Here is a 23,170-nt window from a genome sequence, read left to right on the forward strand (position 1 = left end):
AGAAGAAGAGGGGATAAGCAATTTCATGGTACATAGTAAATGACAACAGGTAAAGAAAGACCTGAATGGTCAATCCAGTCTATCCAACTGGTACATGCATTATTAATTCAAGATTTGTCTTTTTTCTTTGATATTTCTGGGCCAGAAACCGTAGGTCTGCTCGATACTGTGCTTTGGTTCCAACTATTGGAGTTGCAATTGAAGCTCACTTTAGCCTAATCTAAACCATCCCAAATTACTGAAGTTCATGTCGAAGCACTCCCCAGCCTATCCTAAACTGAATAGCTATATATGGGTCAGACTGTGCAAGTCTGTCCAATACTAACCTTAGTTCTTCAACTTTTATACCCATTATTTTCTGATTAGAGAGCTTCTGTGTTCATCCCACACTTTTTTGAACACAGTCACCGTTTTCCTTTCCACCACCTCCCTCAGGAGGGCAATCCAGGCATCAACTACCCTCTCCGTAAAAAAAATGATTTCCTAACATTACTCTTGTCTACCACCCCGCAAGCTCAATTTATGCCCCCTAATTTTACCATTTTCCCTTCTCTGGAAAAGATTTGGTTCTATGTTAATATCTTTCAGTATTTAAAAGTCTGCATCATATCTCCCCCATCCCCTACAGTTTACATATTCAGAACTTCGTCTCTTCTCATACATATTTTGGCACAAACCTCCTGACATTTTCGCTACCTTTCTCTCGACCGCTTCAATTCTTCTTATGTCCTTAGCCAGATATGGTCTCCAACATTGGAACACAATACTCCAAGGGCTCCTTTTACTAAGGTGCGCTAGCGTTTTTAGCGCACGCAGGAAATTACTGTGCGCTATGCTTCTAGAACTAACGCCAGCTCAATGCTGGCGTTAAGGTCTAGCACGCGCGACAATGTAGCATGTTCTATTTTGCGCATTAAAGCCCCAACGTGGCTTAGTAAAAGGAGCCCCAAGTGTTCCTTCTGCAAGGTGAACTTAGTGGGAACCTTTTCTCCCAACCACAACCTCTCGACCATTTATCTACTATGTTATCTTTGTTACTGGCCCTTTAAAATGAAAAGGTATAATAACCAAACTAACTACAGCAACAGTGTTTTAAAAATTCACACAACAGGTTTTATTACAAAATAACAAAAATGTATAATATCCATTCATATTCCTTTATTGTGGAATTTTGTGATTAAGCTCTTGTTCTAAGTTTATCATATAAAATCCACAAATATGTTGATTCAGTATAAACCAAAGGACTGTACAAAATGAACAATGGACTTCAGAAGGTCCTTTATTTTAAATAACATTTGAAATCAAGTCACACTGCAAACTCTTTACTGAATATATACTGTTAGCAAAGAAAAAAAAAACCTTTAATGCTGCATAATAAATAATAAAAAGTAGTGTACTTTTTTAAATTGAAGTCCAATGCTTTAAAATGCAATAGCTGGGTAAAATTCAATTGAAAAGACTGTCGTATTTTGACATTAACTGGTTACTTCTCTTTACTGTGACACTATGCCCCCCTCCCAAGTTTCCAGTGTTAATTAGCTAATTGTTGTAATGAAAGAACCGACATGATATGGTTAATAATACTTCACAAAATTTATGCCACAAGGATTGTAGCAGTCATGAATTACAATCAAAGTTAACCATTATAAAGTATTTTACACATTGAAAATTGTCAATGTTACTTTTTCAAGCCCTGGTCTATCATAAGACCTTACATTCATAGTGTTATTGAGGTAGGTAGATATGGAAGGCTTGAGACATAGCTTTAGCATTCTTTTTCTTCTTCTCCTAGAAAAACAGACCTAAAAAATATTAAATTCTCCATCACAAAACCATGCCACAGTCTAGTTACTTCCTTTCTCCAAGCAGAAGAATCTTGATTCTTGGAAGAAAAAGCAGTGAAATCCCCAATATTATGAGACTGCAATTTATCCAAGTTCCAGGGGGTCTTACTACAAATCTACGGTTGTGATCCATTAAGCTCTTGGCCAAATCAAGGCAAGGCTTGTGATCAAGATAATGGATTAAGATTTTTTGGTCTGTTAAAAAAACAAACTGAATAAAGTTTCAAATTCATTCTTTTAGTGTAAATTTCTGGCAGCTAAACAAAAATCACTACCACACACATACACATCAAAATGTTTTTTTTGCATTTTAAAACAAACCGGGAAATACTCTGTTCATATGCCCAAAAAGATATTGTGTGACTTTATCACCCAAAAAATATTCTTGATAAAAGTATCTAAAAGGTAAAGAATTCAATGTTTTCTAAAGTATGTCTGCTCCATGTTCTCCATCAGAGCACACAACCAAAAGGAATAATAATATTAAAAAAAAAAAAAAAAAAAGCATTGCAGCTAATGTTATCTTTTACCAAGCACTCGTCATGTTAAATACTGCATCAATATTAATGTTCCCCTTCTGCAAGGTGAACTTAGCGGGAGCTTTTCCTCCCAACCGCATTTCCATTAAAAATATTTACTCCATCACAAATGTTTGATAGATTCCAAGATATTAAGACACTTGGGGACCTATTTACTAAAGTGTGGTAAGATTTTGTAGTTACCATTGGTTAATGACCAAATTAACACATGGTAACAGCAAGAGCTCCCCATTAACTATTTGGATATTCAACATTTTGGCATTCAGTTAACTCAGAAAAAAATGCTTTAATGCACATTAATAGCCAATAACGTGTAGCTAACTGAATCGCAATATCCGCCATATCAACATTTAAGACCCCCTTTTACTAATGGTTAGTTTAAGCTAATGTGTTAGTGCATACTCTCTGCTGATTCTATTCCTATGAGTATGTGGCAGATAGTAAAGTCAGTAAAAATATTCTTAATGTGCGATATCTTTCTGCACATTAACTGTAAAACATAGCCCCTTACCATTCTCCACCTCCATCTATATTAGCTGTTAAAGTGCTGCATTAACTGCTTGCACATGCCTATTATTAGAGAGTCACCACAACCAAATATATGACTGAAATTCATATCTGAGTTTTGGCCAAAACTGTAACTGACCACTATGATTCCTAATTGGCACTATGACCTTCCTCCCTGAACAGGAAAAGTACTCTTCCCAACCCCACTACCCACCTGCAGGCACTACCCACCTGTAGCCTTTCCCCCTCCCAGCCTACCTTTACATCCTGCAGCTAAAATGTCTGCCACGACCTCCAACAGAAGCCCTGTAAAACTGCAACTAGAGATCATGGCAGCCATTTTGACACTGAAGTTGGCATGGGCAGGAATGACTGGGGATTGCTCCTACCCCAGTTATCCATCAGTAATTATAAAATTAGACACCAGAGGAGGTATGGGACATAGCCCTAAGTTTCAGCCAAAAAAATGAAAGATGCACGGGTATTTTCTGCCAAAACCAAAACAAGGCTGAATATGAATTGAGTTTAGCAAATAGAATGTGAAAGAAGCAGGAAATAAGACAAAGCATAGGTCTAAGTGCCCAGGGAATATATCACATTCTAGGTTCCAACAATTGCCACTCCAAAAATGAACTTATATAGGATTGGGTACAAAACGCTGCAACTAAATATCCTTATTGGTGTTCATGGATACAGGGGACAGCCCTCTGACTGGTAGACTTTCGCATGCAACAGCAAAACAAGATTTGTTTTAGGAAACATGTACCTTTTTTTAAACTAAAAAAACCCAAAAAAACCATACCCCCAAAATTAACCACAGTTTTAATCCACCTTATGCCATCTACAAACAGTAGTTTGTATATTTGACAAGTAACTGTAGCTATCTAGTTTGCTTTAATTATCATCTGAATGGAAGAAATGACCATCATTTTTAAATTCTGGAGTTAAGCTTCCTTAAAACTAAAAATCAATATCGCTTCTGTCAATTCTGAACAGTATCATGTGGCAGAAAATAGTTTGTAATAGCTTTCTCACGAAATGCCTTTGGTACTCTACGTGGCAACCACCCTAAACAAAACTATATTCGCAGTTACTAAAATATACACCAGCAGCACAGAAAATTACTATAACAGTATTTCCTGAGTTAAGGTAAAGCATCTCATATTTGGAGCAACAATTTATTACAATTTTATGAGGTATGTTAAAAAAATGTTACCCAAATAATTATGGTTAACCCTGCCAAAGTTTCTCTTAGTTAACTTCAGACTCTTGTGAGCGATATCTGTATTTAATAGCATTCTAGTGATGCTTTATACACAAGGTTCCCCTTTCCTGAGGTACAGTATGCATACTTGGACAGTGAGAATACTCATCCAGGTTGTCTATACTGCAGAAAATGAAAATGCTTTTGCCATGAGTATTACAGTAACATATATATTGCATCTGCAAGGATTAATACTTTGCTTTCTTCTTCTAAAAGTCATAACAGAACAAGTCCAGAGAAATATGCCATTTCTGAAAACCTAGGCTTAAACAAAAAGCAAAAATCAAACAAAACAAACAGTGCACATGTACTGAAGTGCTTCAAGTTGTTGCCAGTACTACAATATTATGTTTTCCCTGTAAATGCATTAAGAGTGTTGTGTTTTTATTAAAGGGCTTGAAATACTGTTCTATGCCTGTAGCAATTTTTTTTCTGAAAAAAAATGTTTTCTTTTTTTGTTTTAGAATGTAGCACTCACAAAATACTATAAAAAGGTTTGACAAAGTGACTCAGATTGGATATGCATGCATCACCTCTCAAAGCAAGGAGTAATGCAGGAATAATGTCCATTTACCTGATAACTCCTATTGTATGAGACACCAATACATGGTTTCATTTCTACTGGAAGAGCCAGTGACATACTAGTCCCAGTCTGTATCTGTGCTCGTGTGTGAACACTGGCTTGCAAGCCAGCAGAACAAGTCTGCAATGGAAAAGATGACGTATGACCTGTTGAAACCATCGGTGGACAACCTTGCTGTTGAGAGGTTGGGTGATGAAACGGTAGTTGAGTTTGATGAGGTGTATGGAGATACTGTGGCACATGCTGTTGAACATGAGCTTCTTGAGCTTGAGATGGAGTCTGAAGTACACACTGTATAGATGGATGTCCAACCTGTCCCTTTTGCTTGCTTGCTTCTTTCACATCATTATCATGTGCACTAAAAATAGCATACAAAATAAATGTTAAAAAAAAAAGTAAAAGTTATTTCAATTCAGCTTAACAAATATCTTCTTTAGTTTCAACAGCACACTTTATCCTGTGCGTTTTAAGCAGCCCCAGTAAGTTAAATGATTCAAGAGGGAAAGCCACCACCATGTCGTGTCTCTACTCATGGAGCTGAGTTTAAGAATTACCACCACAAATGGAAACAGGATAAGGACTTTTTTGGTATGACACCAGCCCAGGTCACAAGCACTCAGCAAGATCCCAAAGGACAGCTCCATAAACCTAGGGACAACACACTAGCTTCCCAAGTCAACCTGGCTAATTGTTTATTCCCCCCAGAATTTGTCTAAAATTATTTTAAACCCATCTAAACTGCTTTCACCACATCTCCAGCAAATTCCACACATTAATTTTGGATTGAATGAAACCAAAACATTTACTCTAATTAGTTTTAAAAGCGCTGTTAACTTCAGAGTGTATCCTCTAAATTTAGTACAGTTTGAACGCGTAAACAACTATTTCCTACTCACTCTCTTCGAGATGTTAGGCATCAATAATATCTGCCCCTTTGCCTTCTTCTCCAAACTGAAGAGCCCTAACCTCTTTAGCATTTTCATCACCCTTCTCTGAATCTTTTCTACTTCTGCTATATCTTTGTTTTGGGATAAGGCAACCAAACTGCATACCATACTCAAGGTGTCGTAATACCATGGATCGATAGGGACACAGAAAAAATAAAACAGAATGGGGTCATTCCATGTCAAGTGGTCCAATATTGAAAATCATCCCCACTCAACCTCTTCCAAATTGAATAAAATTTTGTGTGAATGTTCCCTATCAAATAAAAATATGCAAAATTTTTCAGCTGTATCTCTATTGGTTTGAGACCTAGAGGCTGTCGAATGTATGTTACTCTCAGAGTGTGTTCTGTGTAACGTTAAATGGCAACATTGCCCAGCCACTACAATCCAACAAATTCTCTAAGAGAAGTGAAAATTTGCGGATTAACACAACCCCTGTCACTAACTTCATGTGCAAAGTTTGGAATGTAACATCAGTTTACTTCCCTTTCATGAGCCAGCAAAGTAGGCGAAAAATGTTATATAATAGGAATTTAATGGCTACTTCGACTCCTATTACTCCTAACCTGTATTTTGATTCAAGTCCTAACTGTACCAGCAGTCATGACTCATGACATGCACATAGGATTTGCAGCCAATTGGAAGCAAAGGTATAATTACCGTATTTGCCGGCGTATAAGACGACTGGGCGTATAAGACGACCCCCCAACTTTTACAGTTAAAATATAGAGTTTGTTATATACTCGCCATATAAGACTACCCCTTCTTCCGCACACCTTCTGCACAACAAATAAAACTTAAAAGAACATCAGAATTTATTTCAACAATTTTAATTAATTCACTAAAGCTGAATAGAACAATAAACCCATGGGAGCTGCCATGCTATTTGTTTTCTAAACTGTTAACCAAACTGAAACTGTCAATGATAGAAGGAAGATAACACATAGAGGGAGAGAGCAAGTGCCAGGCAAGTCCCTAGCAAGTTTGCTGGCATGACAGTTTCCCTTTAAAAGCCTTCAAAAGCCTCCTGTTCGCCCCCGCAACTTCCTTAAGGGCTAGACTCCACACACGGCCGCATGTGCGAGAGACGTAGTAAAGAGAAAAGGGGTGGGGCCAGAGCGCCGCTGCTTCCCGCTGCGCAGGATGAAGGAGATAGCACCCTTGTCACGAGCATCTTTGCATCCTATAGTGTAAAATGCAAATAAGCTAGAGGTGTAAAATTGCATGGTGCAGCTAAGCTTGTTGGGCTTGCTATGCTAACTCGGGTTACAACATCCACTGCTTTCACAAACTCTTGTAAATGGCCCATTAAAATGGACACTTAGATGTTGGTGATTCATTGCAAGTTCAAAGGTTCCCAGTTGCATATCTCCAATTTTAATAGTAGCTTATGGCCCAAATCCTAACTGTACAACATATTACTGTAGATATCAATGAGCTTTGGTTTACAAGTTAATATAGTCAAAATAATCTTATGATTCTAAGTTAATATCCACAAAGCCCTGCTCGATTCTTTCATTGGCCCATTAAAAAAGATACTGTGCGAGTTTCAGAGGAATATATGGTCTTTGAAGCTCCAATGACAATATCAACAGGAAGGCAATTCAGCTATTCATGATGAATTCAAGGCACTGTACTCAGGCTAGCTCTGTCTCGCAAACATTTTTAGCTATGGAACACTAACCCCCTCTTCTACTAAACCGCGCTAGCAGTTTTAGTGCGGGGAGCCACGCTGAATGGCCCGCGCTGCTCCCGACGCTCATAGAATTCTTATGAGCGTCGGGAGCAGCGCAGGTCATTCAGCGCGGCTCCTGACACTAAAACCACTAGTGTGATTTAGTAGAAGAGGCCCTAAATGGAGCAAATGTTTTTCACAGCACATAATAATTGAAATTATAAAATTGCAAAGCCAACAAAAAATTAAATTTGAGAGTTATTTATTTAAAATTCTTTAAGCTATATATGGGTAATTGTAACAACGGTGAAACTAAAGTAGATAGAATTGCTAATGTGATGGATGTGCATGTTTTTGAGTGCAAGTTAACTCAAAACACAGCTCGATAAGCAAACATCCACAATCTGCAGTTCTCTTTTTTTCAAATTTAATTTCTGTCAGAGCTGAAAATCCAAGTTCATAAAGATAAGAAGATCCAAACGGCAACAAAGCTTTGATTGCTTTGTTGCTTTAGTTAGAATAACTACTGCATAAAAAATAAAAATAAAATTACTTGCCGTTAGTTTCCAAGGAACAATCAGGTCAAAAAATGATGCATGTCTGGGCGGTTGTATCCTTACACACATAGGCACTCATAAGAACATAAGATTTGCCGCTGCTGGGTCAGTCCAGTGGTCCATCGTGCCCAGCAGTCTGCTCATGTGGCGGCCCTTAGGTCAAAGACCAGTACCCTATTCGAGTCTAGCCTTACCTGCGTATGTTCTGTTCCAGCAGGAACTTATCAAACTTTTCTTGAATCCCTAAAGGGTGCTTTCCCCTACAAAAGCCTCTGGAAGAGCATTCCAGATTTCCACCACTCTCTGGGTTAAGAACTTCCTTACATCATGCACTGTAGTTGTTAAGGAGAATGGTAATAAGCAAGGTGATGTTATCTGCATAGGTTTAGAAACTGATTTTTAGCTGGATGAGTTATCTTCCAGAAAAGCTCATCAAGATATTGGAGAAAATCCTCGTGGACCACTGTATTTAACAGGGGTTCTGTGAGTACTTCTGCCACATTCCCTGTATTTACTCTGTTTGACAGAAAACCTTTCAACCAGTTGAGTACTCTACCTGAGAGGCCATTGACACTTCATAGACTAATCTAATCTGGAATTGTCAGACTCTTGCATACACAACGTAAATGTCTTCTATTCTAACGAAGGGAATTTTTAAAAATAAAGTAAAATTCTAGCATCACACAGTTTGAGGGACACTGGGCTAGTTGCATGATAAGCAGCATTTGAAATGATTGTGAAGCACAATTTGTTTTTGAAATTGTTAATATTTCCTCACTATACAGTTCTTTGATCACTTAATTTTTCATGCTAATAAAAATTTACAATTATTAGAAAGCCACAAATTTTCAATTCAAAGTTTCTCTCATTATTCCGGTGTCTGTCTACATCTCCAACATATTTTAACATTAAATGCAGGTTGAAACCTTGGTGGACTTTCAGGCCTATTTTAAACTACGAGGGTCATTTCATAAATAATGCACATTATTTTTTTTTTTTTTTTTTTAATATACACGGTTCATTTTTTTTCAAGTATTTCTTTACAATCCTTCAATATAGTCTCCCTGCTTTGCAATGACCGAATCCCAACATCTGGGAAGCTTCATTATTCCATCCAAGACACTGTTTTTGTTCAGTTGCCGAATGGTTTGGGTACTGGCGGAAGAAAGCTCTTCCAGAGATGCAAAACGATGTCCACGCGTAGGTTGTTTCAACTTTGGAAAAAGGTTGAAGTCTGGTGGACTTATGTCTGGACTGTAGGGAGCATGAGGTAACACCTCCCAGGAGTATTTGCGTAGTTTTTCAATGATGAGTGAAGAGCTCCATCTTCCCCACAACCAAAACAATTTTAACAAGCTCAAACAAAAGTTTAAAAAATGATGATTTTTGCTTATGATCATGGGAAGATTGCTCCTGCCCCGAAAACCCGCTAAACCACCAGGTAAGGTTTAAGGGGGGGGGGGGGGGGGAGCTTACAGGGCTTAAAACAGCCAGAAAAATGAAAATGCATTTTTTGGTTTAAAATCACGAATAAGTGAATCCATAGATACGGAATTTGCGAATACGGAGGGGGAAGTGTAATTATTTCTATAGTGCTGCTAGATGTACATTAAACACATAAAGAGACAACCCCTCCACAGAAGACCTTTGTGAGAAAAAGCACAGTTACTTACCGTTAACAGGTGTTATCCAGGGACAGCAGGCATATATTCTCACATGTGGGTGACGTCATCTACGGAGCCCCGATGCGGAAGCATTTTCAAGCAAACTTGATTGAAGATTTAAGTTTGCTCTGCTGCTCCACGCATGCGTGCCTTCCTGCTCCACTAGGGGGCGCATCCCCTCGTGGTCTCCAGTTCACTTAACTAGCAAAAGAAGCCAACCTCGGGGAGGTGGGCGGGTTGTGAGAATATATGCCTACTGTCCCTGGATAATACCTGTTACGGTAAGTAACTGTGCTTTATCCCAGGACAAGCAGGCATGATATTCTCACATGTGGGTGACCTCCAAGCTAACTGAAAAGGGATGGAGGGAAGTTGGCAATTTAAGCAAATAGATTTCGCAATACCGATTGGCCGAACCGGCCATCGCTTCTGGACAGTGAGTCCAGACAGTAGTGGGAGGTGAAAGTATGAACCGAAGACCACGTGGCAGCCTTGCAGATTTCCTCAATAGGTGTGGACCTGAGGAACGCTATGGAGGCTGCCATCGCTCGGACCTTATGACCCGTTACTCGACCATGCAGCGCGAGACCAGCCTGAGCGTAGCAAAAGGTGATGCAATCGGCCAACCAGTTGGACAAGGTGCGCTTGGAAACTGGGTGGCCTAACCGGTTTGGGTCGAAGGACAAAAACAATTGTGGGACTTTCCGGTGTGGTTGAGTGCGTTGGAGGTAAAAGGCCAACGCTCTCTTACAGTCAAGAGTGTGAAGCGCCACCTCTCCGGGGTGAGAGTGGGACTTGGGAAAAAACACGGGCAAGACGATGGACTGATTGAGGTGAAAATCAGACACTACTTTAGGCAAGAACTTTGGATGTGTGCGGAGTACCACCTTGTCATGGTGGAAAACAGTGAAGGGTGGGTCCGCTACCAGAGCCTGTAGCTCACTAACTCGCCGGGCGGAAGTGAGTGCAAGCAGGAAAATCACCTTCCACGTGAGGAATTTAGGGTGGCATTTGTCTAGGGGCTCAAATGGAGGTTTCATTAGTTGAGCCAGAACCACGTTAAGGTCCCAAACCACCGGAGGGGGTTTGAGAGGAGGGTGGACATTCAGAAGACCCTTCATGAAGCGAGAGACTAAGGGGTGGAGCGAGAGGGCTTTTCCTTCCAGGGGCTGATGAAAGGCCGCAATTGCACTGAGATGTACTCGAATGGAGTTGGTCTTTAGGCCGGAGTGAGATAATTGAAGTAAATAGTCAAGGACCAGAGGGACGGGGACCGACACCGGGTCCTGGCTGTGAGAGGAGCACCAGACTGAGAATCTGGTCCACTTTTGAGAATAGCAGGTTCTCGTCGAGGTCTTTCTAAAGGCCTCCAATATCTCCTTGACTGATTGAGACATGGGGAGAGAAGTCAGGGGGAAAGAAACTAAGCATTCAGATGAAGAGATTGAAGATTGGGATGTAACAGCGAACCCTGACTCTGTGATAGTAGAGAGGGAAACCGAGGCAGAGGCAGTGGATCTCTGACACTGAGTTGAAGTAGAAGGGAAAACCAAGGCTGGCGTGGCCAGTGAGGAGCAATCAGGATCAGGGTGGCTTTCACCGTTTTCAGGTGGACCAGCGTCCGCAGGATCAGAGGAAACGGCGGAAACGCGTACAGAAACCTTCCCTCCCAGTCGAGGAGGAAGGCGTCGGCCTCGAGTCGGTCCGGGGAGTGTATCCGGGAGCAAAAGAGGAGCAGTTTGTGATTGTGGGGGATGCGAACAGGTCTATTTGAGGCGTCCTCCACTTATAGAACACCTGTCGTAGGGTCTGAGAGTGCAGTGACCACTCGTGTGGCTGGAGGAGGCGGCTGAGTCTGTCCGCCAGACAGTTTTGTTCTCCTTGTATGTACACCGCTCGAAGGAAGGTGTTGTTGGAGATTGCCCATTTCCAGAGGCGCATGGCTTCCCGACAGAGGGACCAAGATCCTGGCCTCCCTTGTTTGTTTACGTAGTACATTGCTACCTGGTTGTCGGTTCGGATGAGGACCACCCGGTCGTGAAGCAGATGTTGAAAAGCTACAGCTGCAAGATAGATGGCCCGGAGCTCTAGCACGTTGATGTGGCAGCGGCGGTCTTCTGCTGACCACATCCCCTGAGTGCGGAGGCCATCCAGGTGGGCTCCCCAAGCGTACTCCGACGAGTCCGTGGTGAGTACCTTGCTGTGAGGAGGGGCGAGGAAGAGCAAACCTTTGGAAAGATTTGAAGAGTCGGCCCACCAGCAGAGCGATCGTTGCAAGGAAGGAGTCACTGTCACGGGACGATTGATCGGGTCACGGTCTTGACACCATTGAGAGGCCAGGGTCCATTGAGGGATTCTCAGATGGAGACGGGCGAAGGGTGTGACATGGACGGTGGAGGCCATGTGGCCCAGGAGAGTCATCATTTGTCGAGCTGATACCGAGGTCAGCAGTGAGATCCTTCGGCTCAGACTTACTAACGCCTCTAGACGCGGAGGGGGGAGGAAGGAGCGGAGGCGAACTGTGTCCAGCATGGCCCCGATGAATTGTAGGGACTGCGAGGGGCGTAGTTGGGATTTTGGGAAGTTTATCTCGAACCCCAGACTCTGTAGGTAGATAATAGTCTGTTGGGTCGCTGAGATAACCCCTTCCCTGGACGGGGCTTTGATCAACCAGTCGTCCAGGTAGGGGAATACCTGAAGACCTTGGGAGCGTAAGGTAGCTGCGACCACCACGAGGCACTTGGTGAAGACCCGAGGTGACGATGCTAGGCCGAAGGGGAGGACTCGGTATTGCAGGTGCAGGCCTCTCACTTGAAAACGCAAGAACTTGCGGTGAGCGGGGTGCACTGGAACATGTGTGTACACCTCCTTCAGATCGAGGGAGCAGAGCCAGTCGCCCTCGTTGATCAGGGGGTAGAGGGTCGATAGGGAAAGCATCCGGAATTTTTCCCGTACCAGAAATTTGTTGAGGCGTCTCAAGTCTAGTATTGGGCGAAGGTCTCCCGTTTTTTTCGGTACCAGGAAGTAACGGGAGTAGAAGCCCTTCCCCCGTTGGCTGGGGGGAACCTCCTCCACTGCTCTCAGGTGAAGCAGATCTCGAGCTTCGGAGAGGAGTAGGGGTAGCTGCGTCCGGTTGGAAGGGCAATTCCTTGGGGGGTTGTCTGGAGGAATGGCCCGAAAGTTGAGAGAGTATCCTGATGAGATCACGCCAAGGACCCATGCGTCCGACGTGACTTGTTCCCAGCGAGGGTAAAAGACTTTGAGGCGACCCCCGAAGGGAAGGAGGCCTGGGACTATGGCGGAGGGGGCCTGCCCCCTTCCGCGTATCCCGTCAAAAGGACGGGGATGGTTTGGTAGTCGCAGGCGGTTGGAACTTGGGCAGAGCCCGATGGTGGGCTTGCGGACGCCTGGGCGGAGGCCGCGAGAAGGCAGGAGTGGATTTTTGTGGGTAGCGGCGCGGAGGGGCCCTGAACGGCCTGGACGCGGGCGGTTTAGGCTTTTGCCGCACGAGGGAGGCAAACGAGCGTTCGTGTTCGGAGAGGCGTTTTGTAGCCGCCTCGATCGTGTCATCGAACAGTTCTTTACCCACGCAGGGGAGGTTAGCCAACCGGTCCTGTAAGTTGGGGTCCATGTCGACCAGGCGTAGCCAAGCTAGTCGGCGCATGGCGATAGCAAAGGCTGCCTCTCTGGAGGAGAGTTCGAAACCATCGTAGGCCGCGTGGAATAGATGGAGGCGTAGGTTGGAGAGGGACTCTGAAAGCAGGCTAAATGCTCCTTGGCGGGAGTCCGGTAAGTCAGTCTCAAAGGCTCTCAGTAGTCCAATGAGGTGTTTGAGGTAGGATGTGAAGGTGAAAGTGTAGCTTTGCACCCTAGAGGCCATCATCGCATTTTGATATAGTCTCCTGCCGAACTTGTCTAGGGTTCGGCCTTCTCGGCCTGGGGGGACCGCCGCTGAGACCCTGGAGGGGTGAGCCTTTTTCAAGGAGGATTCTACTAACAGCGACTGGTGGGAGAGCTGTGGTTGTTCGAATCCCTGGAAGGGTACTGTACGGTACTTAGCCTCCATTTTGGAGGGTACTGCTGTGACCATATAGGGGGTCTCCAGGTTCCTGAAGAAAGCCTGTTGGAGTACCGGGTTAGGCGGTAAGCGGAGGGACTCTCTGGGTAGTGATGGCATATCCAGCTCCGCTAGGTACTCCTTAGAGTATCTGGAGTCGGACTGGAGGTCCAAGTCCAAAGCGTGGCCCATGTCCTGGACAAAGCGAGAGAAGGATGGGCGGGATGTTCCCGAGGCCCCGTGCGGGGTCGGTGAACGAGACCTCCGTTGGGTGGAGAAGGATGGGGAGGCTTCCCTCGAGTATCGAGGCTCCTGCTCCGATTCACGCTCTGAGGCCGGGGAAGCACTGTGAAAGTGTTCCGGGGTCGTGGATCTCCGACGTCTCGAGGAGCCCCTCGGAGACGATGCCGGGGTTCGGGGTACCTATCGATGTCGAATCGGTGACCTTGACCCGGACTCCCTCGGTGAAAGCCTGAAACCTCGGATCGGAGCCCCGGTCCGAGGGGGGAGTTCGGAGGATGCGCGGGTTGGAGAGTGATAGCTCCGTCACCCTCAGCGGTCCTGTACGAGGTGTAGGTGAACGGCCTCGTAGAGTGGGGGAACCCCGGGCCTTCTTGGAGGTACGGCGGTTCGAGGTTTCTGTCGTTTTAGCACAACGTTTTGCCCCGCGGCGGTCTGTGGAGGGAGAGTGCCTCGGGTGTCTCGGCGAGGAGTCCGAGGAGGATAGAATGCGGCGGAGCTTGCGCGCTTTTCCCCAAGGTGGCTCGACGCGAGGCTCAGGCTGGTCTGGCACATGCGGGGTCGAGGCCGGTTGTAGATGGGCCATTGCAGCGGACAGCTCCGATGAGATCATCGCTCGGAGTAGGTCCTGGAAAACGGGCACGGACAGCATCGAGGGCATGTCCACTGCCTCGGTGCGCTCCACCGGGGGCGACCTCGTATCAGAGTATTCCCGTGTGGTGGAGGCACGGCCCGAAGGCTTGGAGGGCTTCACCGGGGCTGTGAGCATGGGACTTCCGCCATGCGTCGCCGGCGTCCCCGAGGCTGGCTTCTTCGCTGTTACGGAACCTGAAGAGGGAAGAGGGGACTTACCCAGAGCCGAGGCTTTCTGCTGTCCCGAGGACTTCGGATTCGAGTCTCAAGGCGATGCCGAGGTATTCAGGGCCGGGGCTGACCTCGAGGCCGAGGTAGAGGGTTGGTCAGCGGCGAAGAGATCCGCCATGCGGGCTTTTCTTCGGCGGAGGGCCCGGTTCTGGAAAGTAGCACACTGGGGGCAGGAGTCGGTGGGATGAGTGGCCCCCATGCAGAGGATGCACCGGCGATGCGGGTCTGTGATGGAAAGAAGCCGCTCGCACCGGATGCACTTTTTAAAGCCGGTCAAAGGCCAGGACATAGAATTGAAACTGGCCGCGGCTCGAGTAGCCACGCGGCCATGGGGACCCGGAAGCCTCCGGGTCGGTCAAAAACGAAGCAGGAACAAGTTGAAACAAGAAAAATTCACGCACAGCGATTTAATCGAGAAAATAAGAAAAAATCACGGTGCTAGAAGGCAGTTGGGGCAGAGCCTGAAGAAACACGACTTCTAGGCTCAGCGGAAAATTTTGAACTGGAGACCACGAGGGGATGCGCCCCCTAGTGGAGCAGGAAGGCATGCATGCGTGGAGCAGCAGAGCAAACTTAAATCTTCAATCAAGTTTGCTTGAAAATGCTTCCGCATCGGGGCTCCGTAGATGACGTCACCCACATGTGAGAATATCATGCCTGCTTGTCCTGGGATAACTTGTACTAGGTTTTTTGTTTTATTCTTCACTTTTTCTGTATGTAATGCCTTTTTGTGGGCATTAAAATGCATGCTACTTTACAATGAAATAAGAAAATAAAAACACGCTACTTACATTAACAGTCGTTCTATACAAGGTACAACAAAATCCCAAGAGTATGCAGTAAGGCGATGCAGTCTAGTTGGCCACGCTGGGGAGAGTCGAAGGATAATCCTAGAAGCAGCTATACATGCAGCTGCCACTAAAGATGGGGCATAATTTAAAAAGATATGATCTGTGGAAAAAAAAATTAACAATAAAGCTTTAAGTAGAATTTAAAAGGCCCATCCCAAAGTTGAATATATTTGATATACTGGAAATATAAAACCAAGGTTTAAATCTAAGCAGTTTACAATATAATAAAAATGTAAAAAAAAAAAAAACAACAAAACCCAAAATTTAAAAATTACAATTAAAATTGAATTCTAAAAAACAGTAAAAAAGGAAAAAACCACAACGTTAGGGTAAAGGGGTGTTGTATAGTAATCGATCCATTTAGCTATATACCATACCTTGCAAAGACACTTCCAGGAAATAGTCTGCATACTTTGCCATGTAAAGCTTTGTCTTTTCCAAAGACACCATTGGCCATCCATCATGAAGATCAGTCTCGTGAACAGCAATAGAAAGATAGTATTCAATGAAATGGGCAGCAGTTGGAAGACAGAGGTTCCACTGAAATGTCTCTAGCAGCAGCAGCTCCATATGCAGCAAGCTCTGTTTCGTTAGTACCAAATTCATGTTCGTCATGCACCCCAAGCTGTTGAGCTGCTCCAGTTTAGGTACGTGATCTTCTTTTTCCTCAAATTTACCTTAAAATGAAAACAGCTGTCAGATTAAAAACTATCTTGAACTCCTTGTAGGTATTTTTGGACTCTGCCTAGCCAATAAGTAGAAAATAAAACTAAACTTTTTCCTTAATCTTAGCACACATGCATCTAGCCTCAAAGTCTAAAATCCCGATCAAAAGGTTATGTGAACAAGTGGTTGCAATTCTCAGATTTAACGGTAAGGCTGAACAATTTAATGCAGCCGCTGAATTTGCTGATGTAATCAGGATTGAGCCACTCCCACAACTGAGCCACTCCCACAACAAAGTGATGGGTGAGGGCAAGCTAGGCACAGGCACCAGGATGCTGATGGCTAAAGGGAGCTCGCTCACTGCTGCCAGGCTGGTGGTAGGGGAGGAAAGGAGGAGGGCGCATTGCCCCCCTCCAAAAAAAAGAAACAACCCAAAACTGAATGGATAATTCATTGCAGCCAGTTCATTGCGCTGAAACGGACGCAATGTATCATCCTAGACCCGGGTGATGAAGATAAGGACTGAGCTGTGGGGGAGGAATAGACACAGGCTGTGAGGTTGATGGAATTCAGGAAGAGAGCATAGGTTGGGGGTGGGGGGGAGTTGCTGACAGAAGGAGATATTATTTGGGAGAGAGGAAAAGGAGCAGGCAGAGGGGACACAAGTTGCAGACAGAAAGATGGGAAAAAAGTAGCCTAGGAGAAAGGGGAGAGGAGGTCATGGTGAATACAGCAGACATGAAGGTGAGAAAAGGGTGAGAAGTGGAGGAGGGAGTAAGACTTGAATAAAGTGAAATGAGAAGATATAGAGAGAAACCATGGAGAGACAAATATACATGGAAGAAAGAGAAATGATAATAAAATGAAAGGAAGAAAATCTTTAAAAGAAGGAATTTGATAAATGATCATCCAGAGATAGGAGGATTGAATTTAAACTAGACACAAAGTTGGCAAAATATTTTTTTTTTAGTAAAGATTTCTGTACTAGCTGGGCTGGATCAAAGGTAGACAATAGTTATATTTTGCCCTTCTCCTTCAGCCCTGTAGTCACCAAAATTAATATGCTATTTTACTGGAAGGACTTGATAAAGCAGAAGGATATTGTGCACATTTTTAATTCCATAATCTTTAAAATTGCTTCTCTTTGGCAGCTCTGAAATGCAAAGAAGACTTATGATCGAGTCTCGAATTGAAAAGGGAATAGATAGAGAGTAACACAATCTTCCTATTTTAACCAAAATAATATTGTCATTCCCGTATTGGGTCGGACCCCTAAACCTGTCCCCAGGCACACTAAGTTCTACCCATCCCCACCCCATTACACCCCTGACCTAGCCCTGCCCCCAGCTCTCATCGGGCATGAAGAAATCCACGCATACGCAGATGTGTCACGTGGCATCTGCACATACACAAATTTCCTCCTGCCTGATGCAGGAAGCTTTTCAAAACCCAGACAATAGAGAAGAAGAGAGCAGAAAATTATAGAATGAGTTGAGTGGAGTAAGTATGGGGTGGGGTGGATATTAAGCATCCTACCCCAAAACAAAAGTCAGATTGCACCAGAGAGAAAGAAGTGAGGGAAAAATAAAATAAGAGTTCAAGTTTCAAGTTTATTTTTAACTTAATGAATCGCTTATTAAATTTTACTAAGCGATGTACAAATTAAAACAAGAGGAGAGGAGGAAGAAGATATAAAAGCAGGGTGGGACCGAGCAAAAAGAAAGTGTATAGTATACACAACGGTAGGGAAGAAGGAATATTGAAGACTGGCTGGGTAGGGGAGAATATGGGTTGTATAGATATACTGTACCTTCTAGTCCTAAGGGTGGTGCAGATGGTGTAGGAGTAGGATGGTAAATTTTGGTGATGAGTTGGGGTTGGGGATAGGGTTACCAGAAGTCCGGATTTCCCCAGACCTGCCCTCCTTTTCGAGGATGACTTTTCAAAACCCGGCACTTTGTCCGGGTTTTGAAAAGCTTCCTGTTGAAATCGCGTCGAGAAGGAGCATCCACACATGCAGACGCATCGTGGTGACACCATACACACGTGACATCATTGTGTCGCGTACACGCATGCATGGATGCAGTCTGAGGGCAGGGCTGATGGGGTGGAACGGGGCGTGACACAGGTGGAACTGAGTGGGCTTGGGGGCATGGCCATGGGTCTGGATTTTCCTTCGGGAAAATCTGGTAATCCTAGTTGGGGGGGAGGAAGAAAGACTGGTGAGACTGGCAGTGCTACCCCTAGCCTTTCTTTTAGCCACAAGTCCTCCCTGTATAGCACCACCTGCTATGCTTTTCATGTAATAACAGTTGTATTGACAGCCCACCATGCTTTAAAATTTCCTTTATATGGATTTGGTAGTTTGTTGCAAGTTAAGCACCCCCAATTAGGGTTATAGCTCCAAAAAAAAAAAAAAGGAGGATGGATTGAGACATCTGGGTTTTACTTTCACTGCTTTCAAAGGAAGTAAAATCTGGATGTCTCAATCCGTCATCCCTTTGAAAAATTGGCTCCTATGCCCATAAATAATGGTATATTGAGGACTTCACACAGTGATTTTATGAATTCTGAATTGCTAATAGTTATATAGGCAATAAACCTTTAGTTCTATGAGAACAATACAGTAACAATATAAATTTCTCTCTTTAGTGCTTTCACTAATAAAAAGTGACTTTTCATTGCATATCAACATCTTCAAAAAGAGAACATCTTGGGGGCTGATTACCTACTAAAAGCTAAATTGGTGCCAAGTCCTTACCATACCTACAGTAAGTGGCGAAGTGAGGGGGAAGCAGACCGCCCCGGCGCAGTCTTGGTGGGGGTACCAGCACCTCTCCACCACGCTTGCGTACCGTCCCTCCCCGCTCTAGCTCTTCGTCAGCGCAAGCAGTAGCTCCAACCTTTGCTTGCGCCAGCCTCAAGCGCTCCCATCTGACTTTACTTCCGGGTCCCGTGACTAGAAGTGACGTCGGAGGGAGAGCCAACGCCAGTGTGGGCAGCAAATTGAGATGCTTTTTGCGCTGGGGGAACTAAACAGGTATGGGGGAAGGGATGGGGCAAGCGGCAGGGGGGAGCAGACAAGAGAGCACCACTGCCCTGGGCGCCTCCCACCCTTGCTACACCAGTGCTTACAGTTCTCCTACCATTAGACCCTTTTTAGCCAATGTTTGCACCAGTAGGTGGGGGTAGGGTGCTCTGGGTTCAGAGCAGGAGCCGGAGCCGAGTGCAAATCCTGTCAGCTGTTCACTTAGTTCTCGCAGAAGTTCTGTCTCCTCTGTCAGTGGTTTTTATAAACAAGAAACTTTCAGGAGGAGTGAGGTAGTTGCATGAATAACACGTGAATGACTCGCAAAACCGCTCATGAATTGCTGTGCTCGGGAGCATCGAATCCAGAGTATCCTACATACTTGTGTTACAGCAGAAATCAGCTGGGTGGAGTGAAACAGCTGTTTCTTCAACTAGTAAATACCATACATATTTTGCACATATTTATTGACCCTTTAAAATACTATGGGCTAAATTCACTAACCTTCCTGCTCCGTGGCCGATGCGATCCGATCCACTCCTTGGCTGACTGACTGATCCACAATGTGTCCTCATGCAAATGGGGGCGATCGGAGGCACGCCCCACACCGACCACACAGTTCGCTGCAGAGTGATACCGACGCATGCGCAGACCATCTTCTTTACCTGTAGATGGTCTGCGCATGCGCTGGCCCTCCGTGAACAAGCACTGCCTTCTAGCGTAAGCCCCAGCACAGAGCAAGCCCCGGCAGAAAGATTATTGTGTGAGCAGTTGCTGTATAGTGGCCAGAAACCTCTGTTGTGTTAAATAATGCAGCGGGAGTTATAAGATCGGCACCGATGTTAGTTCCCTTTTTTTAAAAAATTTGCATCGGTTTTTTGCAAGTAGGAGGCTTTACTTTTGACTTTCTCGCTAGCCCATGGTTTTAACCTGCGGGTTTAAAGCGGGGCTGCACTACACCACAGGCTCAAAGGGCAGCAGAGAGCAGGGCAGCAGAAAGCAGGTTTGCTTCTATTTTGGAGCAGAGACGTGAGCAACTGGTCCTCAGCAGTTGCTTATTTTTTGATTGGCCAGCCCAGTCGGTGTTCTTGATTTGGTTTAGTGAATTGCTGCCTTCCTACTTCACATGCTGTTTTCCCTTATTTGCATGCACGGATCGCATCAGATCGGATGATTGGCTACGAGGTTAGTGAATCGAGTCGGAGGAAAATTGGGTCGGTACATGATCGCAAACACGATCGGTGGGCTTAGTGAATCTAGCCCTATGTCTTCTGAAAAAGAACATGATTACGCAAAATTACCTTGTCCAAGTCTTAAGCTGCAGTCTCTGTTCACCTTATATTCAGAGTAAAGCTGATGAGTACACTTTGGCAGGACCTGGGTCTGTCTTTCAATTGTCTTAATATTTGTTTTACATAACCGTAAACCTCTATCTGAGCTCTTTGTGGAATAATATGATTTAACGCTGACTTTTACAAAGCCACAGGTAGAGGTTTTTACCGCAGGCCAACGAGGTAAATGTTCCGATGCTCACAGAATTCCTATGAGCATCAGAGCATTTACCTCATCTAACTGCAGTAGAAATCTCTACCATGGCTTTGTAAAAGGAGCTTTGTACTGAATTGGTTTAGTAAATTCCTCTCATTGCGATCTTATGAGGTATATTTGGAGGGTGAGACTTCCTCCACTTGGAAATCCAGCTGTGGGGTGTCATAAGGCTCTCCGCCGTCGCCAATCTTGTTTAATGTATATATGACTTTTTGGAAAAATTTTGCCTTTCATCAGCAGAGAAGATGTATTCCTATGCAAATGATATTTTCATTTTATTAGAAGTTGATCCTGATCTTAACAACATGGTTCCTTGTATAGACTGCAGCATTTCTAATCTTCAGCTGTGGGCTTTGTCTATTCAAATGAAACTGAACGCTGCCAAAACCAAATTGCTTTGAATTGGGCCAAAATTGTTACATTAAAAACAAGTATCGCATTACATATAGATTTTTCATCTAGTGTCCTGGGTGTCATTTTGGACTCACTTACATTTCATGAACAGATAAATTCCTTGACAAAAAAGTTTTTTTAGTCTGTGCATGTTGAGGAAGGTCAAATCACTATTCCATCAAGAGCATTTCTCAGTATTGGTACAATCCACTGTGCTTTCTCAGCTAGATTATTGTAACTCAGTTTATCTGGGCATTAAGCAGAGCAGTCTAAAACGATTCCAGTTAATACAGAATACTGCAGCTAAGCTCATTTTTGGGAAACAAAAGTATGTGTTTCCCCTTTGTTGTTAAAGCTTCACTGGCTCCCAGTTCGCTTTAGGATCCAGAGGGTAGGAGTGAAGGGCCACTACTTGGACTGGAGGAGAGTCATGAGTGGGGTCTCGGCAGGGCTCGGTGCTCGGGCCGCTGCTATTTAATATATTCATAAATGATCTAGAAACAGGGACAAAGTGTGAGATAATAAAATTGGTGGACAACACCAAACTATTTAGTAGAGCTCGGACTAAAGAGGACTGTGAAGAATTGCAAAGGGACTTGAACAAACTAGGGGAATGGGCGACGAGATGGCAGATCAAGTTCAACATTGAGAAATGTAAAGTATTACATGTGGGAAACAGAAACCCGAGGTACAACTATACGATGGGAAGGATGTTATTAAATGAGAGTACCCAAGAAAGGGACTTAGGGGTAATGGTGGACATGACAATGAAGCCGACGGCACAGTGCACAGCGGCCGCTAAGAAGGCAAACAGAATCAAGAAGGGTATTACAACCAGAACGAAAGAAGTTATCCTGCCGTTGTATCGGGCGATGGTGCGCCCGCATCTGGAGTACTGCATCCAACATTGGTTGCCGTACCTTAAGAAGGATATGGCGATACTCGAGAGGGTTCAGAGGAGAGTGACACATTTGATAAAGGTTTGGAAAATCTTTCATACGCTGAGAGATTGGGAAAACTGGGACTCTTTTCCCTGGAGAAGAGGAGACTTAGAGGGGATATGATAGAGACTTACAAGATCATGAAGGGCATAGAGAGAGTAGAGAGGGACAGATTCTTCAAACTTTCGAAAAATAAAAGAACAAGAGGGCATTCGGAAAAGTTGAAAGGGGACAGATTCAAAATGAATGCTAGGAAGTTCTTCTTTACCCAACGTAATAGGGCAGAGTATGGTACTGGGGGTTCAAGAAAGGATTGGACAATTTCCTGCTGCAAAAGGGGATAGAGGGGTATAGATAGAGGATTACTGCACAGGTCCTGGACCTGTTGGGACGCCGCGTGAGCGGACTGCTGGGCACGATGGACCTCAGGTCTGACCCAGCAGAGGCATTGCTTATGTTCTTATGAGCCCTAAGTTTTTTGTGCCATGTTCTGAGCAAGCAAACAAAAAAAAAGCTAATAAGCAAGATTTTAAAAAAAAGAACCATTCTCAACTTCTTCAGCAATAAAGAGAATGTAATTTAGACTCATTTTTGCTAGACTCCGTTCATATTCCTTGTAATAAGAAAGTTTAAAAAATGTAATGCGATTTGAATAAGTTTGTGTGTAGATCTACTCAGGACTTGGGGCTCCTTTTACTAAGGCGCGCTAGCCGATTTAGCACATGTTAAACGATAACGTGTCCATTATATTCTATGGACACATTAGCATTTGCTAAATTGGTTAGTACGCCTTAGTAAAAGGAGCCCTTAATTTGTAGTAAAAAAGAAAACTGAACTCTGAAGCCAGGAGAAGGGGCGAGTAGGCTAGGGGCAAAAGCAACAGGAAACATAGAAACATGACGGCAGATAAAGGCCAAATGGCCCATCCAGTCTGCCCATCCACAGTAACCATTATTTTTTCCTCTCTCTAAGAGATCCCACGTGCCTATCCCATTAGGGGAG

General features: G+C 44.3%; 1 protein-coding gene across 4 annotated transcripts in view; it reads right to left on the minus strand.

The window, feature by feature from the left end:
- Positions 1 to 1,789: 1,789 nt before the first annotated feature.
- CCNJ (cyclin J) overlaps positions 1,790 to 23,170 on the minus strand; it is a 40,677-nt gene continuing 19,296 nt past the window's right edge. For all 4 annotated transcript variants that reach the window (XM_033943766.1, XM_033943770.1, XM_033943769.1 and 1 more), the window contains 3 exons: positions 15,970 to 16,269; positions 15,533 to 15,692; positions 1,790 to 5,095 (listed from right to left, as the gene is read on the minus strand). In XM_033943766.1, coding sequence (XP_033799657.1) covers positions 4,684 to 5,095; positions 15,533 to 15,692; positions 15,970 to 16,269 — 872 coding nt within the window. In that variant the 3' untranslated portion in view covers positions 1,790 to 4,683. The remainder of the gene's footprint in view (positions 5,096 to 15,532; positions 15,693 to 15,969; positions 16,270 to 23,170) is intronic.

This window comes from Geotrypetes seraphini, chromosome 4, assembly GCF_902459505.1.
Source record: "Geotrypetes seraphini chromosome 4, aGeoSer1.1, whole genome shotgun sequence".
Classification (NCBI taxonomy): Eukaryota; Metazoa; Chordata; class Amphibia; order Gymnophiona; family Dermophiidae; genus Geotrypetes; species Geotrypetes seraphini.